This window comes from Gopherus evgoodei, chromosome 8 (assembly GCF_007399415.2).
Source record: "Gopherus evgoodei ecotype Sinaloan lineage chromosome 8, rGopEvg1_v1.p, whole genome shotgun sequence".
NCBI lineage: Eukaryota > Metazoa > Chordata > Testudines > Testudinidae > Gopherus > Gopherus evgoodei.
The window spans coordinates 95,960,555-95,979,862 of record NC_044329.1 but is presented as its reverse complement, the minus strand read 5'-3'; the positions used below and the strand labels follow the sequence as shown (position 1 = coordinate 95,979,862).

The window sequence follows — 19,308 nt, the reverse complement described above, 5'->3', positions numbered from 1 at the left end:
CAGAACAAAATATGGCTCATAGATGACAAGAACCACAAAAGGTGGTCTGTGGGGTTTCTACATTTCTTGAGCCAGGCTCCTTGTCATACAGTGTTCATAAACCCCACAAGTCCTGTTGAGAAATGTATGAGCTCTGAAAAGACATCAAAAGAGCTCTCAGACATTTGCATGTTCACAGCAAAGAACGCTAATATTCTGAAAAAAATAGTGCTAGGCACTAGATTTCAATAAGGACCAAATGGAGAAAAAGGTGTTATTTCTAGACCCAAAGCTATATTTGAGATATGATATTTTGAAAAAAAAATTAGGCTTTTCATAACACGACCATTTTTTTTCATATTTTCATATGTTGGAGGAAAAAAAACCCTGTATAATTAATATGGAATTTGTTCCCCAAATCCTCCTCCCCCAAGAGAGCATGTATACAACATTTCAGGTGGAAAAGAATTATGTTCCTGTTCACCCATCCCACGAAAGTTAAAGAAAAGGTAGGAGCAGACAAAACTGAGCTCATTCCAGAAACCGTTTTACATCGTCAGTTTGATCGACGGGAGCCTATTAACACCAAGGGGCTTTGGATCAGATCTTATGGGACAATTACCACATACACCTCTTTATAACATTCTCAAATGAGCTTCACTCGTCACCTGGGAGGGAGGACTTTTTAATCTCCATGCCAAGTTTGCTTAGATGCCCAGAAAAGATGCAGTTTAGATGCCAGCTATGGTGGTGGTTTTTTAAACAAAGACTTTTGTCAACTACAAACTAGATCCAGACCACCAATTCATTTCTCACAACCCATTAAAAACTCACATCAAACTTGAGTCCAGATTTAAACCAGTATCCTTGAGGTTATGCCATTGAGCCATCTAGTATGAGAGACCACAGCATTGTTGTAATTTTGCTCAAACAGACTCAGTAACAAGCAGACAACACAAACTGAAAAATGTTGTTTTGTTCTGAATCATTATTCAGCAGAAACGAAGAAAAGCCCTGATCATGCAAAGGCACAAGCTTAATTTTACACACTTTGAGTAGAAGTCAATGGGACTACTTGGCAGTGAGTCAAGCTAAACACATGTTCTGATCCTGCAAACACCTAAGCACACGAGTAACTTTGCTCACATGCACAGTCCTAATGACTGCAATGTAGATCAAGTGACAGATGGACTTACGTGTTTACAGGAGTGGGAGCCAATTTTGTTTTAGATTGGAAAATGTAGAAGTCTCTCCCCCGTCATAATGTACAGAATTCAGAGTTTCTCTCCTTTCAAGGAGGAGTAAATATGAAGTACATACAACTTGCTAAATTCCAGGCAATGGCTGAGGTCCCAGTCCTGTAAGAGGATCTGTGTGGATGCATCCGCTTGCTTGTGCAGATCCACTAGCAGGATTATATTCAAGCATTATATTCATAGCAGTCAAAAACTGGATATGTTCTGGTTTTTTCCCCAGCATACTTCCAACAATTTAGGAAATCTACATAATTTTATTACAAGTGCAAAATAGTATAAAAGCTATTTTTGGCAGATGCCAAAATTGCTTCAAAAATAGTAAGAATCCCAAAATAGTGAAAGGCACAAAGATTAGTATCAGATCCAAAACCTCCCGCATTATGTTGATACAAAGTAATCCTTAAACTCTGTAAGAGAGATAACTTAAAGATTTTTACAATAAAATCAGAAATACGAGTCAGTGATGGCTTAAATGGAATCTACCAGATAACCCACACAACAAATAACAAATATAAGGGTTTATTCCAAACAATTAAATGAAACAAACAAAATGATGGATGCTTTTTAAAAATAAAACGCTTCTCATGATTGGTCCTATTTTCAAGTGAAGGCGCTTTAGTAGGGTGGTCACATGCTTAAATCATTATTTGGGACTGTATAAATGGTATTTTTGCACCTATGTGCCACTTTCAGCATTTTATGAAGACATCTATATTTTGACTACTGGATTTGATAGATTTAAATGCAATTATTTCTCTTAGATTCTGTATCCAGCCTAGTATTTGCTGACCAAGCTATTGGCAAGAAATATTTCCATTAACAGTAGTCTACATATTAGCTTTTTAAGCACAGAGTATGTATCTGGAAGAAAATCTCTTTCCATTTTCTATTGCCACATTATGCACTCAGTCAGCACATGAAAGCATCTAATATCCTGTGTAAATTCCACATGCACATTGATCCCCGGGGCGTTTCACAAAAGGTCAAGGTTGTTTAATTAGTGAGACATCTAAGTGGATCTTTAAACTTCTTAAAATCTTCTAGTCCTTGCTTTATTTATTTATTTTAAATAATGATTCACCAAACAGAACTTATCTTGTCTTCTGTCTGGTGAGAAAATTACATTTTTAGTTATTTAAAAATTAGTGACATCTCTGTCTCAGACCAAGACTCCCCTGCCTTTCTTTGAATACAGGATTAACAAATGTCAAACTGACCCAGGTGGGTGACTTTACTAACGAACATGATTAGTTGATTTTTCAAGGACTGGGTGTAAAAGTGCTTTCAAAATAATCCATGCTGGAAGAATGAAAGCTGGTGGTGCTGGTGGGGAGGGGCTGTGACACTTTATACCTCAGGTGGGCCAGAGAATATATATACAATAAAAAAAGAGTCCCGTCCTTTCAGCCACCAGGGCTGGCTTTAGGCCGATTTGCCCGATTCCCTGGAATCGGGCCCTGTACTGGTGCCTTTTTAATTTTTACTCACCCAGTGGCGCTCCGGGACTTCGATGGCATTTCGGCAGTGGGCCCTTCACTCACTCCGGGTCTTCGGTGGTGGGTCCTTGAGTGCCACCGAAGACCTGCAGCAAGTGAAGGACCCGCTGCTGAAGTGCCGTCAAAGACCCAGAGCGCCGCCGGGTGAGTACGAATCAGGCCCTGCACTTGCTAAAGCCGGCCCTGTCAGCCACCATGTCTTTACAGGGAACACTTGTCAGGAGACAGGGTAATATCTGATTGGTATTTCTTTCTGTCTCCTCTTAGGGGTCTTTAGTAAGGCAAGCAGAAACAGTGGCACGTGTTCTGGGAGCAAGATGCCAGCTACTTTCCCAGCATAGGGAAGGGGTCATCAGTAAGGATGAATGAATACAGATTTCTTTTTGACAGGACAAACACGTTAAAGTTCCTTCTTCATTTGTTTTAAGATTGAAGAGAAATGTGGAGTTTCCTAGGAGCTTCAGTTGCGCAATCGTACCTTACTTCCAATGATTGACCGTACTTCATCATCTGGTGAGGTTGGAGTCCCAGATATATCCGGATTGCTGTTACTAAGACTCCTTGAGCGATTCAAATTAAGGCTTGCTGGTCGGATGGCTGATCGAGCCATAGTAGCGTAATGCACGGATCCCCCCAAACCACTGGGACCTACAATTTCACACAAGAGAACATCTTGTAATGTTATAAATCATGGCCACAGAGTGGCTGCTTTGCACCAGTCTGCTGCTGCAAAGCGTCTGCATACCTGGTGGATCCGGGCAGCAGGGGACTCCTCCAATGGCATAGGGTAGCTGTAAGCAGCTCCTGTGCCATCCCCACACCTGGCTCTCCAGTATAGGGGATGTGGCTGGGAAAAAGGGGGCATGGTCAGAACGCCATTCTGTCCACTGATCCCTGACTATTGGAATGGCCCCTGGGGACTGCTGGCAACTGGTGTAAGATAAAGCAGCCTTCAAGCTGCTCTGTCATGTGCTTGGATTCAAGCTGATATTTGCAGCCCCAAGCCTGGGGCAGGGTCACAAACATAGCTTAATGTCACATTAATTCCACTCCAGATTTCTGTCAAGCCCAGTCTGTCCAATCTGAAGAATATGAGTTTATGTGTACATTCATAAAAGAATACATTTACTCCCAAAAAAGAGGTCTTCTGCTACGTATGCTTTGCAGTTATACAACACTGCCCATCTGACACTCTCGACACACCTTACAAACATTAACTGATTAAGTCTTCAGAGTAGGCAAGCACTATTAAACCCATTGTACAGATGGGTTCACTGAGTCACACAGCAAGCTAAAGACCGAGATGTAACCCAGCAGGGATGGTTGCTAGCACCTGTTCTAAACAAGGAACAATATTCTCTCTCACATTCAGCTATGTATAACAAAGCTCTTCCACAAAACGCAATTCCAATTTCTCAATAAAATGTGTTTTAAAAACAAGAAGTAAAGATACCTGGTGAAGGTGAATTGGGATAGGTATTTGGTAGACGAAAAACATAATAAATATAGGAAGTGAGAAGGTTGTTTCTGCCATGCTGGTCCTGGTTTCCTTCTAAGTTTTTGTGGAGTCTGTTTATGATTGATGCCATCGCTTCAAAAGATGCTTGACCCAGGTTAACTGAAAGAAGTAAGGTGAGAAGTTTGGTTATACGAGTTCAGCAGTACCTGTAATCACACTACAAATGCTCATTCCATTCATCACTTAAAAGATAAACAGCAGAGCAGGTCATAAAACAGAAAAAGTTTCTTATGAAGTATTTTACTTGAAATTTGGACCAGCTCTAACAAACAGTTTAAGGAGCAGATACAAGCTGTTGTGATACGCCTCCATTTGGTTTAATATAAAATGTAATGGTGTTAGGGCTCAGACCTAGAACACTGGAATCAACTGAAGTTTTGCCACTGATTGCAATGGGAGCAAACTCAGGCCGCGAGTTAATGAAGAGAGAAAATCATCGGGATGCTCACGGCATTCTTCTCCATTAACAGTTTTGCTGCAGTCAAGCTGCAACTGAAGTATGAAATGTAGCAACAAGAACTGCCAAGTTCTGTGTTCGAACCGGTTATGTTCTAAAAATGAGTACAGAGAAAGCCTAATGTGGCTAAAAGCTAGTAAGATATGGGCACACCCATGTTTGTAGCTGAAACCAGTTTATGACCATAGGCAGCCCCTAGTTTCATGAGCCTAGAACAAAAAACACTTGTGCAACAAGAGAGCTTTTTTCAAAAATAGAGCCACTCTTCATGTTTCAAAAAAACACCCTTTCCCAAATAAAAAAGAAAATCATTAGTGATGTTCAAAGACATTTAGGGGATTTTGACATATCTTCCATTATGTCTAAATTCATTAGATTGCTTTGAAAATCTCAATCTATAGTTTTAAACAATGAGGGCTTGAATATCATTTTCATCTAAGACTTCTTTATACTAGAGTGGTCTAATAAGGATTAGTGCAAATGAGAATCAGGTCCTAAGATTTAAAATAGTTACTATTTGGGATGCTACATTTTAATAAGAATGGGCCAAATTCTGCTCTCACTTACACTGATATAAATCCAAAATAACTTCAATGAAGACAGTGTTGGATCTCTAAAAGCAGAATAGGACCCAATGCCTGTACTATATAAGCTGACATTCACACTTGAAATCCTTCCTCCTTTCAGAAGACAAGCTGAATCTCAGAACTGGCATACAATACATATAACTGCGCAAATGGTGCAGAGGTCGCTCTAGTTAATTTTCAAGTCTATTTCACCTACATCATCAACTTCATCCAAAGTGTATTAATCCTATTCCTGTCTATTCAAGATCATACCTACATACAGCATGGGTAAGTATCTACATGACCTCAGAGCACAAGTCTCATTCACTTTCAAAGGCAGCCACCGGTAAATTCCAACTGTATATATTTATTGTGGGTGCTCCAGGAGTGAAAAGTAACTTGCTTATCAGAAGCACACCATACCTGAACAAACTTGCTCACTTAGTCTGTCTAATCAAACAATCCCCTGGCACACTGAGGACAGTAAGTACAGCAGTAACTTCTTCACCTGTGTTTGACCTGTAGGACTTTAAATACTGACAGATTCCACTAAGTGCTCAATTATACCATTAAAGCCCAGCCCATAAGAGAGAGCTGTGTGGAGCTGCATTGCTTGTGGTGGAGGCAAAGGGTGGAATTACTGCTGGCAGTATCAGCTCCATAATGACTACATTATGAGGAGGGGGTTGGACTAGATGACCTCCTGAGGTCCCTTCCAACCCTGATAGTCTATGATTCTAACTAGATGAGTTCATGGAGGATAGGTCCATCAACGGCTATTAGCCAAGCTGGGCAGGGATCGTGTCCCTAGCCTCTGTTTGCCAGAAGCTGGGAATGGGTGACAGGGGATGGATCACTTGGTGATTACCTGTTCTGTTCATTCCCTCTGGGGCACCTGGTATTGGCCACTGTCGGAAGACAGGATACTGACTAGATGGGCCTTTGGTCTGACCCAGTACGGCCGTTCTTATGTCCTTATGAACAAACAGCATCTAAATCTAATCTTAGCTAGGCCAAGATTTTTCAAGGTGACTAGGGATGTTGGGGGTTTCAAACTCTAGGTGCTCAGCCTGGTGACACCTTAATAGGTCCTGGTTTTCAGAAAGTGCTGAGCACCCATCCTCTGAAAATCAGGTCTCTTTAAGCATCTTAAATTGGGCATCATAACTCATAATAAGGGTGACCAGATAGCAAGTTGCAAAATCAAAACACTTTTTTTTCAGGCGGTGGGGAAGGAGGATAGAGTTGCATATATAAGACAAACCTCCTAACATCAGGATGTCAGGTCATCCTACTCATAAGTCACTTTGGAAAAATCTTGGGGCTAGATATTTCTAGTATGTATCATTACGGATCCAGATGCCAGCATGTTTTATTTTGAGGATACATTGTATATTTGCATTCCTAAAATGTTGGAATGAATATGGGACTGTTTTCATTTCTACATAAATATAATCAAGTTGAAAGCGTCAGTTTGCCAACTGTGTTTGTATAAAACTTCAAGAAAATACCTATTTGGCCTGCAATGACAGGAGGTCTCACTACCAGAAGAATCAGCTTGTCAAGCAGGAGATGAAGAAATCGCACTACTGGCTCCAGCTGAGATGAATTTAAAGCTGAAATGCTGCTCTTCAATTCATTTTCCAAATTGTTCTCCATAAGTCTCATGTCTCCTATTCGCACAGGGAACATGTGCTCATCCAGAGCATGAACAAGTGCAAAGAATTTGTCGAGGTAAGGGTCCTACATACAAATAAAATATTTATAAATGTGTTACTTTCAAAGTCTTAATGGATCTATCTTAAGCAACCCATTCATTTGAGAATTTATCAACAAAACAAAAAGCACATGCAAACCCGCACCTCCAACCACATCACAAATAAAACAACACAATATGTAAAAACATCCAAAAAGAAACCTGGGACTTCAAAATAAAATATGTGAAGTATTTACTAGTCAAAAGGAGCGCAATTTCATATTGTAGTTCAAGTACAACTGGAAGAGGACACATTTAGGAAAGGAAAAGAAAGATAAGCAAAAAAAAATGAAAGTCTGAGATCTGAGTAGTACACGGTATCTAAAATTACAAGGATATAGGCCACAGGCCAAGGAGCTGAAAGTGTTGCAGGCCATTCTGTCCTCCGGTATGCACACAGAACTCCCACTGATCTCAATGGCAGCTATCAGGATGCACTGTCAACAGAACTGGGGCAAGCAACAGTTTTGCTTTCAGTCCTCTCAGAACTTTACACCCTTGTTACTTTAAGCTTTCATTGAAATTGACGTGAGTTTATTACACATTTATTACAAGTCAGAGATTCACTGTTGCCATTGTCAAATGACTATCAAGCTACATGTGTGACTAAGTCCACTATTAATAGTTACCTGTGTGTGGATGGATGATACAGCAACAACTTCTACATTGAAAACTCCTTTGTGATTATCTACCCACTTCATTCCAGGAAGGGGCACCTATAGGAAGTTAATAAAATCATTAACTCATGTAAGACACCTCAGGCATTACCTGCAGGAAAAGAGAAAGCACCTCCTTTGTAGAGCTAAAGTTCTTCTAATTAAAATACTAACTCAATTTTACTGTCAGATGACACACACAGCACTTTTTAGAGTTAACAGCTTTCAAGAAATAGCCTAAGAATTTCAAATTTTTCTATAGCTTTTTCCTTATATTTTCTGCTGAGGGATTTCAGCATGAGCAATAACTGACCTCTGGAGAAAGCACTGAATAAGCCTGTGGTGGTTTTTCCAATGAAACAGGTAGGCAGAACTGACCAGTCTTCAAACGTCCATTCTGAAGCATTGGTATCCACTTTAAGAGGAGGGAAAAAAAACAACACAGTATATTGAGTCCTACAGGGCTGAATTTCACAGAAAACATTTTCTGGATGGAAACATGGCTAATGTGTGATTAGTGGCCATTCTAGACTTTTACAAGTTGAAGCACTATTCAAATTATGTCATATAATGATGTGACAATGCTGAGTAAAATAAAAACAAATACATACACATAATCAATATATCCTGCTTTAGATCAAAATTTGATTTTGTTGAAAGCAAGACAAAGAGAAAGATACTTACAGTGTATCCAACTGGCGTCTCAAGAGGAGTGTTTTGTTTTTGTTGGCAACTGACATGATAGAAAGTAAAAAGCAGGTGGTGATGATCAGTTAAAGTGGCAGGGAGTTTAATTTTGATTTCTTCATGAAAATCAGGCGACCTGTTTAGAAACAAAATCATCAACTCAGTTACCAATTCAAATTCTGTAATTAGGATTATTACTGGCATTCAGATAAACCACGCTTAGTTGCTTAACCTTTATTTTTTCCAAAATCCTTTTTAGATTGGCTTAGATAGAACCCTTTGTGCAAAGAAGGAAATAAATGGAGTACCTCAGAGGATTAAAAGTTTTACTTTCTGATCAGTGTTTGGAAAAATATATTGGCTCAGACAATATTTGTACTGGTCTGCCAAAAGTTGTCAGAATACACTGGGCCTTAAACATGGGTGTCATCTTTTTGAACAATTAGAAAAAGTATTTTTGCTATTTCATTGAAAAGTACATAAAATCTGATTAGTTTCCAGATTTTATGTTTTAATTTAACATTTTACCACGCTGCATTTCTTCTCCCATCGAAGTCTGAATGAATGCTAGATTCCCATGCTGCTACTGCTATCCGCAGTTCCTGTTTCCAAGTTCAAGTTCAAGAGGCGCTCTTGACTCTAGTGAGCCAATTACTCACACCATTAAAGTTCACTCTGTGCTTAAGGGATTTGCTGGATTGGAGTTTAATGTTTTATGCCATTTGAAAGCTGAGTTTTCCAGGTTTCTGATTCTGGCTGGGATTTTTAAGGGGATGTCTTTCTTGGAGAGTTAACTTGGGATCTTTCTCAGGTATTGCTGCTAACCCTATTCCCCATTCCCATTTACACACAGGACCCCTCACCTGATCTGCATGGTGCTTTAGCCTGGGCTAGTTGGCCAGGCTGGAGCCACAGGTGAAAGCTTGAGTGCTGCTTTCACTCAGGTTAGTAACCCACTCATGCTGCAGTGCAGATGCAAGTTAAATAACGAGTGCTGATAGTCTTCCAGTGCCTTCCCACAATTCCCCCACGTGCCCAGAGGACAGACGAGTTCTCCACAATTCACTGGGAAAGCATCATAGAGCAGCTCAGCTTATGGCACTACAAAAAACCATGGGATGTGCCCTCAGGAATCTTAGCAATACACATGGGGGAGTGCAGCACCATTGAGAACACAATAATTTGAGTCTGGCTTTGCAGTGTGGCTACTTACACTCAGGAATAGGCTAACCTGGGTGCCGATCACCAGAGTTAATACTGCAGTGAATCTAGATCCTAAGAGTGTGAGGTGCTCATCTCCTCATGCCGTGGTTTTCAACCTGATATCCACAGACCTCTGAGGGTCTGCAGACTATGTCTAAAATTTCCAAAGGGGTCAGCACCTCCACTTGAAAATTTTTAGGAGTCCACAAATGGAAAAACATTAAAAACCATTGTCCTAGTGAATTTCACTGGAAGTTGGACACCGTAGGCTCCTTTGAAAATCTTAGATTTTAACAGCATTTGTTATAGCTCTAACCATTTTAGAGACTGTGGCTTTGGAAAGAAGATCAGAACTGAAATGGGGAAGAGGTGCAAGGGTAATCAGAATGATCTGATTTTTAAATTGTCCTACGTGTTGTGAACCATAAGAAATGGAAATGAAGTCTACACATTTCAGGAAGGCCACAACTCTGGGCTGTACAAGTATTTATAGCAGACATTGTTAGCCCCTGTTGTATGAGAGATATTCAACAGTGCCTGTTGGAAAAGCTTCATAAATATATTCCCAATTTTTGATTGACTAATATTAAACATTAAAATGCTCACAGGTTCTTTGGACCAACAGCACTATTTTAAAAATGGTCCAGAATTTAAATGATACATTCCTGGACCTCATGCCACCTCAAGCTGGAAGCAGATCTATAATTTATCAGCGTTTTTGCTCATTTTCATAAATATCTTTGCGTTCAACAAAGGCATTTTTTCTGTCTACTAATAAAAATAATTAAAAGTATATTTTATTCTAAAAAGAAAATGAATAAATGAATTTGCTTTTTGGAAATATAAAGAACAACTGGAGTACACAGACTTCTCCTGTCATCCATCTGCACTTTCTGACAAACAGAAGCTAGGAACACCATTCCTTATCCATCCTGGCTAATAGCCATTAATGGACTTAACCTCCATGAATTTATCTAGTTTTCTTTTAAACCCTGTTACAGTCCTAGCCTTCACAATCTCCTCGCGCAAGGAGTTCCACAGGTTGACCTGTTATTTAATTGTTTTTGAGTAAACGCTAATAATTATAGATTAGGTCAGTTTTCAAATGAGATGTTCATTCTATTTTCAGCAAAAAGCAAGCACATTGATCTAGCATGAAATTCTTGTAAATCACTGACTTCAATGAGGCCAGGATTTCATGCTTGATTTTTGTATCAAACTACCAATTGTCTGCTTATTTAAAGTTAGAACCATATGGAATACAATTTTCACTAACTTCATATATTGCAATCAGAGTCCAACCCCAGTCCCACTGAAGTAAGAGCCTTGTCCTTCAGTGCATTTCTGTAAATGCAGAAGGCTGTGAACAAATGCAGAACTGGGGCCAACTTGTGCAATCCTTACTCGGGTGAGTACTCCTTGCCTCCAGTAGGGCCACTGGCTTTAATGGGACTATTTTCACGAGTAAGGACGATTAGTTTGAGTAAGAGTGTCTGAGTCAGAATTTTGAGCTCAAAACTGCAAGCTAACAAGTACTCTGAGCATGTGCTTAACTTCAGCACATGAATAGTCCCCATTGACTGATAAGCACAAGCATAAAGTTAGGCATAAGTGTTTCGTTGGATCAGGCTGATGTGCTCAGTGTCTTGTGAGAAGGAATCTTTTAGGATTTGATTCACCTCTCAAATTGGTTTTACACAGAATACTCCTGATTTATACCCCTATGAGAGCAGACTCTGGCCCTCAGTCTCTGTAAAAGTACAACTGGAGTGTTAGGTGCTGTCTTTATTTTTTTATATATGATAAGCGCTGAGCGTATTATCAGTATTAAATAAACAGTAATGAGTCAGATTCACATTACATTGCTCCACTTTCACACCAGTAAAACTCCTCTGACTTGAGTGGAGTAGCATCGTGGTGAACTAAGTCCAATCGTCTTTTAAAAGCAGCTTTTGTATTTTACCTGTTATGATATACTACCGCTGTGTATGCTTCTTTTGAAAATTCAGAACAGCTAGATTTACCAAAGATAACCTGCAGAAACACAACATAAGAAGCGTTAGAATCTGTGCCAGAGTTCTACACTGTTAGAGGCTTAGGGCCAGATCCTCAGCTGCTGTAAACTAAAGTCAGTGGAGCGGTGCCGATTTACACCAGCTGAGGATTTGGCTCTTCATTGCTATACAACATCTTTCTTGATCATTTGAAAAATTATTTCATAAACCCAGTTACAAAAATTGGGTGGAGTGGGGCCAGCTGAAGACTTGGCCTACGAGGCCATGTGGTACAGCTAGCCCTCATTCTTAGTTGGGCAACATCGGGAGGAAGGAAGCAAGGAGAACAGAGAGAACAAAAGAATGGGAGTGTGAATGTGGGAAAGGGAGAAGGAACCCACAGAGAGATCCTCAGCAGCAGCGAGCTCTATTGGCTGAGAATCCGGCCCTGAATAAGAGTAGAACATAAGATTCTTTTTTTTTTTTTTTTTTTTTTTTGCCACTGAAGCAAAAATATTACATTACCAGCCTCAAGGGTGGTCACTACAGACTTCCTGAGCCTGGCTCTGGAACATCAGTTGCAACTCAGCTGCTTGACAAACTGCATTTAAATGCGTGCTATGTTCTGAAATGCTCTTATTTTAATTCCAACAGAAACAGTCATCCTGAAAGATCTTTTCAGAGCATTGTTAGTTACTGCACCACCGTTCTGGCTGCAGTTTAGATGGTAACACTTTATATTGGCAGCATCCAGCAGTTACAGGAACTGAAAGCAAAGCATATTCCTTACTGGCATGGCATTGCTTGGATCCTCTCCATACATAAACTGGACTTTCACAGTGATATTCCTGGCAGAGCCTTGCCGGTTGGCAAAGTTAAGGCTCTGAGGGTAGACATATAGAAGATTTCTGAAAAAAACAGGAGCATTAGCATTTACCTCAACATGAAAACTCTGGGTTGCACACACACTATTGACACTATAAATCTACAAAAACCAGTAGAAATTCAATGTAACATATGAAGGTCTTGGTATTTTTTCCTTACACCCCTGCCCCCACCCCCAATGGTGATTTGGTTATAACTCATGCTCCAAACATCAAACCTCAATTCTCCCAGCTGTGACAGGCTCCAGCACAGTAATTTTATGTCACTGCCATTGTAAAGCTTTCTTGCTATTTTAAAAAGAGTTCTATTCAATAATTTACTACACCAACAATTCCATTGGAAAGCGAGAGCATCAATAAGGAAGCATGTGCAAAGTTTCAAACTGTCCCAACACACCCACCCACCCACCTCCCATGAAGCACCTGCCTTGCTGACACTTGTGAGAGGATGAAGGAGAAGACATCAGGATGGTGTCAAAATGCAGTTCTCCTCTGAAAAGTGACTATACAAAAATGGCACCTACTTACTCAGCAGATCTGCACCTTCTGTCCATCAGTTGTACCTGCTCACTCTGGTGACTGAAATAAGATTTTACTATTTTTTACTCCTCTTAGGACTGCAACACCCATACAAGTGAGCTGGATTTTATTCTGACTCATGCATCACCAACAGAATTGTGAACCACAGGCTCCATTCTCTCTTATATAGCAATTCTCCCTGCACGGGAGAGAGGGACCTCCAGGTGACTGATTCCTCATCGTCCTGCTGCTTGTGCAGTACCTACACCAGTGCAAAGCAAGTGTAAGACAGATGTAGTGCATTACTATGCTGATTTGGTGGTAGGTTTTCCACTCTCTTTGCATAGGTATAAATGACTACACAAGGTGTAGGGCAAAGAAGAATTAGGTCCCAGGAGTTTCACTCAGTGTTTCCTACTCACACTTGTATTGTAGGGGAATGGTTTGCCCCAGCCCAGTGATCCAGAGGAAGCTGGAACATCCACCCCCTTCACGGATCCACAAGCAGCAAGACCACACTGGTCCCTGAAAAGCACAGATCAGAGCAGACCAAGCACTTGAAAATCACTATTCTCAGTCACACTATGGCTCCTTTACAACACTCTCGCACCACAGAGTCCTTACATTGGAGATGTATATAATTTTCACCCATCTAAGGGTCTTGTACATTGACAAAAGACAATTAGGGCTTGTTTACATGAACAAGTCCTCTTTGAAGTGGGACTAGCTCAAAGCCTTCTAATGGACAGGTAACAAAAAGATGGTCCTTGCCCCAAAGAGCTCCCAGTCTATGTTACTAGGTTGAGAGACAACAGGTGGACACAAGAAACAGATGTGGGGAGCACAAAGGAACAGTAAGATAATTCATCAATGTAATAAGCAGCAGCGCCAGAGCATTAGAAGTATCTTGCTCTCTTTATGTGTCCAGAGCTCCCAGTAAGAATTCCATGCATGTATAGCGGGAATAATACTGGGGTTGAGATCTTCTGCAGGACTCTGAGAAGAGAAAGCTGCTTTTAGGGGGGGTACCCACTGAAAATCAGCTCCTGTACAAAGCAGCTCAACTCTACAGCACCAGAATGCAATATGGGGCTGCATGGTGAACTCGGATTACTTTCCCCCACCAGGCTGTGGAATGTGTCTACTTCTCACACAGCAAATTTCCTCTCTTCAAACGAAGTCCTTTATGCTGAATGAAGCTTTTGAATTTCATCCCCATTGTTCACCATGCCTAATCAATGTTCTCTTGTTCTTTCAGAGGATAGCTCATGCTTTTTTTGTGGCTCCACTAAATGTCCTCGTTCAGGCATGAATACATTTGTCCTCGATGTTCTTTTTAAAAATAGAAATTAAAATTTGCTTTAAAATGCACTTTGCTCACAAAACTTTCATTAAGAATTATTAGTATTGAGACAGAGATTTAACGTATTTGGGAAGCCATACCACAAGATTCCTGTATTAAAGGCAGAGTTAGGGCTGAGTTATGTAGAATAGTAGAGATAGGCCTAAGCCAAAACCCTAGGTCCAAACATCCGTTCTTCTCTGAGGGGCTGGGAAGTGTTGGGGTAGAAGCTATCACAACTGCTCTGTTCCACCCAAGGAATCCCTAAGCAGGGAGGGAATCCACAAGATGACTTTAGAGTGGCTGTCACACTGCAGCTAAGATCTGGCTCATCAGCTTTGGATAAATTCACAACCAAAAACATGGGTGGGAGACTATTAGTTGCTTTCTCCCCCACTTCCTTTTGATCATCTCTCATTTAAATAAAGGCTGTTAGGACAATCATCATGTATATTGAGGGGAAATTTTCAAAGGCGGTAAGTTGTATAATTTCCATTAATAGTCTATGGGCGCTAGGTGCCTAACTCCTGTTTGTGACTTTGAAAAATTGCCCCCGATGATTAGATGATACAGCCAGTGGTGTCATAAGTGTGCTTTGTCTGGAACTTAGATACAGTCATCACACGATAAAAAATACCAGCTATTCAATCAGAATATGATCCTGAATCAGCATGTCCTGGTTCTCAGCTCACTCACATGGCCCTGGCATCAGTGATGTTACTCCAGTGTAAAACTGGTGCAAGTGGAACCACTTCACTTATACAGATCTTGTACAGTAAGTGCCAGATCCCAGTTTCTTCTTCATTTACCCTTTCTCCTGTTAAGTTTTAATTATTTTTCCTCTCTGCTAAGCCATCAAGCCCCATGAAACAAGTCTTCCCTCCTTCATTAGAGTCACTTCATCATAAAGGCTCATTTAATCACTTGTTTTGCACAACATGCTGGACCTTTATAGACTGGCTGGGATGCAAACGATGTTATCACCATCCTCTGAACATGCTGAGAGAATGTGAAGTCATGGCAAAGATTGCCTAGCTATGTGGGCTTTGTGACAAGTTACTGGGCTGTTAAGGGTTAATTATTTGGCACAACTTTGTTGGCAGGGTCCCTGAAGGTCAAAAGTCTACAGTCTTAGCATGGTTTCAGAAGAGGAAAATAGAGAGACAAGACTGAATGGGACACTAGTGGGGCCAGAAATTTGTGCAGAGGACAGGGCTGAAGAACAGAGGGAGGATTTGCCACTGGGATGAGGCTGAGGTGCCAGTAGACATGCTCGGTCTATGATGATTAAGAAAGGACCCCACAGGGACTTAGGCTGCCAGGTAACAGTCAATACTTTGTGGTTTCATTCACAGGTTTTTAATCAATAAAAGTTGCAGCCAAAGGCTCTAAATCCAAAGACTGGTGTCTAGGGCTTTTACTGCAGGACATCCACAATACTATGCAAAACGTATGCAAAGCTTATATTATTTGCAAAGGAGCTCAAATGTACTTTTACCTTCATAAAATGAACTGTTAAACTGCAATGTCTTTCTCAGCCCAGGAAATGAAAGCACCAAGCAGTTCTCTAAATATTTATGTAATGTGATTGCAGCCATTTTCTCAAATCCTTAATTTTTAATACATTTATAAAGAGGTGATTCTGAACTCTTGAAGGGAATTTCTCACCGTTATTAAAATTTCCCTTTTCTGTAAAATCCAAAGACATTTTTCTTTGTTTTAGTCATACTATAAAAATCCTTAAAAGCTCACTTAATGCGGGTCAGCTAGGTAGCAGGACATGAATGCCCTTCAGGATCCTGTTTGTTAAAAACATCTTTTTTTCTAGCAATGTGAGGTCTCAGATCTCAGAGACAATTTTCTCCTACAGGCTCTGAATAACCCCTTGAAACTTATCATTTAATCAGGCTAGTTTCTTCCCCCCTGGACCCCGGCTTGTGCGAACCTCTTTGGTGGCTTTGTTGTGGTATTTTGAGGGTGGGACTTTCAAAAGTCCACTGCTGTTGAAATCAGTGGTAAAACTCTCATTGATTTTGGTGGGAATAGAACTGGCCAATGACAAGTGCTTTAGAAAATCCCACTCACCATTTTTTTATTTTTTATTTTAGAATTTTTAACTAGCTTCCCCAGTATTTTTTTTAATCCATCTTTTCAAAGTTTAATGTTAGATTGATACTCATTTACACCACTTCTTCCCGCCAAGAGCACTGGACTTAATTACACTGTGGCTCAATTCAGGTTACTTCTTGAACCATCTCCTAAGCCTTACTGAGAACAAACTCAAGGGCAGCTTCTCTTCTCCTTGGGAAAAATGAAAATACTGGAAAAGTTACTGGGGAAAAATTATGAAAAATATTTGAAAAATGAAAAGCGGCTTTGTTTTGAACTCTGAAAACTAAAGCAACTTCAAACATTTGCAAAAGTGTTTTTTAATTTTTCAACCAGTTCTACTATTTTGTAACTTACAGAACAATAGCAGTACGGGGAAACGACAACTAGCTGTCTCCCCCTGTTACAAAGTGGTGCCATGCTTATCTGAAAACTTTATCTGAACTGCATTCACCAAGTTAAGGGTTCAATGACTTTTAGTCTTTTGACTATACGACTATCATTGATTTTTCCATGCAGAAAATACACATACATTTAACATGCATATTTAATCTTTCTTTTTAAATACTGGAAGGGGAAGAACATGCTGAACTAATAGGTATTTTCCATCTTTAAATTCCTATAATAAGGGGTCTATCCAGATCAATCATTAAAAATAAAACTCCACAAAACATTAAACTATAAGGGCCCAAAGAAATTTCAGCACAGACACAAGTCAAATTCAGGCCTCCATCTTGAAAATACTTAAGCATATACTTAACTTTACTCATGTGACTAGCTCCTTTGAACACTATCAAGATACTCACATCGGTAAGTAATAATGCAGGATATAGTTTTTAATAGGACTGAAATCAATAAGGCATTTAATGTGTTTCTATAGAAATTAATCTGAAAATGCTTAGAATTTAGTAGAGAATGATATCCTTCCAATAGTAGTTTTGGTCTAAAGTAACTTCTTATAGGCTGTAATCTCATTGACACATCCCTTAAAAACCCTGATACTATGTGGCACAGCTATCAATCAATCTCACTGAATCTAATACTCTGGTATAAAGCACTATGCATTCTATATCACAGTTAAATACGGTAATAATTATCATCTCAGTACAAATATGACTATTCTATCACAGCATTATTATAATTTTACTCATGGAGTTAATATATAGCATAATCTAATAAAGGCTAAAGAAGAAAGGCTAAATGGGATTCATTTTAACAATAGGCCAGAAGTGATTTGAGCTAATACATACTCTGCGCTACTCCTTCAAGATCTGTTTATAAAGAATGTGGCCTGCAAATAATGTAACTGCTTCACTCTCGGTTCCATTAAGCCACAATACTTGTGGTTATCATCTTGCAGACAAGTTTGTGAGCAAGGCCACAGTCAATGTCAAAAGCTACAGCCAAAGTCATTGTTATTCAGTGGATTAGCCACATTCATCACAGTGACCTGGAATCTAAAGCCCTGATGCAACATAGCACATAAGCACATGCATAACCTTTGACATGTGACTAGTTCCATTAAAATCAATGGAACTACTAAACATACTTAAAGATATGCATGTGCAGCGCTTTGCTTAAATGCGTAAAACTTTTGGTGTGTATATGGACTCCACTGGCCTAGGAAATAAGTGACTAGCGGCTGCTGTCATGAAAACAGGTCAGAAGACCACAATTTTCAAATTTTATTAACAATACCTCGTAATACTATGAGTCTGTAGCATACCTGGGAATAGTGAATATTTCTGTTATCTTTGTAATGATTTCTATATAATCACCCTTAATTGTGCAGATCAAACTGAGGCATTTTCAGGTAGCATTACACTTGTTGTTTAGTAGATACACCACCAAATACTGCTGACAAAAACACAAATGCACTGTTTTTATTCCCTTTTATTTCCTCTTACAAACCAAACAGCACAAAACAAGAACCTTGTAAAAAATTACTTGACATTTCTCTAACACTATTAATTTGAAGATCTCAAAGTGCTTTACAAACATAAATTAAGCGACAGGACTCTAATGAAGAAGAGTTTTATCTCCTTTTTACAACTAAGAAAACTGAGGAACAGACTGGTTAAGTGACTTGTCCACGCTAATACAGCAAGTTAGAGAACACAGGAGTCCTGACTCCCCTTCTCCTGCTCTCTTCACTCCTCTACACATTCTCTCAGGAAAATACTAAACCATTCAATAAATTACAAACTACTTAACTTCTGTTTTGCTTCTTAACATGTTGAATATGTTGGGCAAATACACCTTCAATGCCACCACAATACTTTGTCCATCAAGACACACTGTTCTGATTTCAATGGAACTCCAGAACATCAAGGCACAGGATGATCAGCAGAGGGAATAGGATGAACGGAGGTGAAATGATTAGGAACAAACAACCAAAAATAAACTCCTTGTTTCCAATGTCCTTTTACACTAAAAAAACTCCACTGTTTGTTATGTCTGACAACAAGAAGTGACCAGAGAGACAAGGTGGGTGAGATAGTATCTTTTACTGGATATAACCTCACTCACCCACCTTGACTCTCTAATATTCTGGGACCACCATGGCTACAGCAACACTGCATACAACAGGTGACCAGACAGACTTCACTACTGGCTGGCTGGGCTAACTGTGCATGCCTCTTGCACATAACCCCAGACAAAACTTGAAACTGGACCCTGCCTGTCACTTTACCAGGGAGATCAAAAGAGAACCTGCTTGTGATATGGTTACTAGGATCAGTGCTAAACTTCTCTCAGCTAGAAATGGCTCCTTCTACATCTTACACTCGCTTATTTCTTACCTGACTTAAAGCAGGTTCTAAACAACTAAAGGAAACAAACCATCAAAAAAACCCTTGCATTGAGGGAAGGCAGGGGTGCGTGCG

The 19,308-nt window shown here is 39.9% G+C and overlaps 1 protein-coding gene across 12 annotated transcripts in view; it reads right to left on the bottom strand.

The window, feature by feature from the left end:
- DOCK7 (dedicator of cytokinesis 7) overlaps window positions 1-19,308 on the bottom strand; it is a 160,585-nt gene that overhangs the window by 55,812 nt on the left and 85,465 nt on the right. For all 12 annotated transcript variants that reach the window (XM_030572523.1, XM_030572524.1, XM_030572530.1 and 9 more), the window contains 8 exons: window positions 12,360-12,477; window positions 11,539-11,609; window positions 8,370-8,508; window positions 7,999-8,100; window positions 7,659-7,745; window positions 6,785-7,016; window positions 4,185-4,349; window positions 3,210-3,379 (listed from right to left, as the gene is read on the bottom strand). In XM_030572523.1, coding sequence (XP_030428383.1) covers window positions 3,210-3,379; window positions 4,185-4,349; window positions 6,785-7,016; window positions 7,659-7,745; window positions 7,999-8,100; window positions 8,370-8,508; window positions 11,539-11,609; window positions 12,360-12,477 — 1,084 coding nt within the window. The remainder of the gene's footprint in view (window positions 1-3,209; window positions 3,380-4,184; window positions 4,350-6,784; window positions 7,017-7,658; window positions 7,746-7,998; window positions 8,101-8,369; window positions 8,509-11,538; window positions 11,610-12,359; window positions 12,478-19,308) is intronic.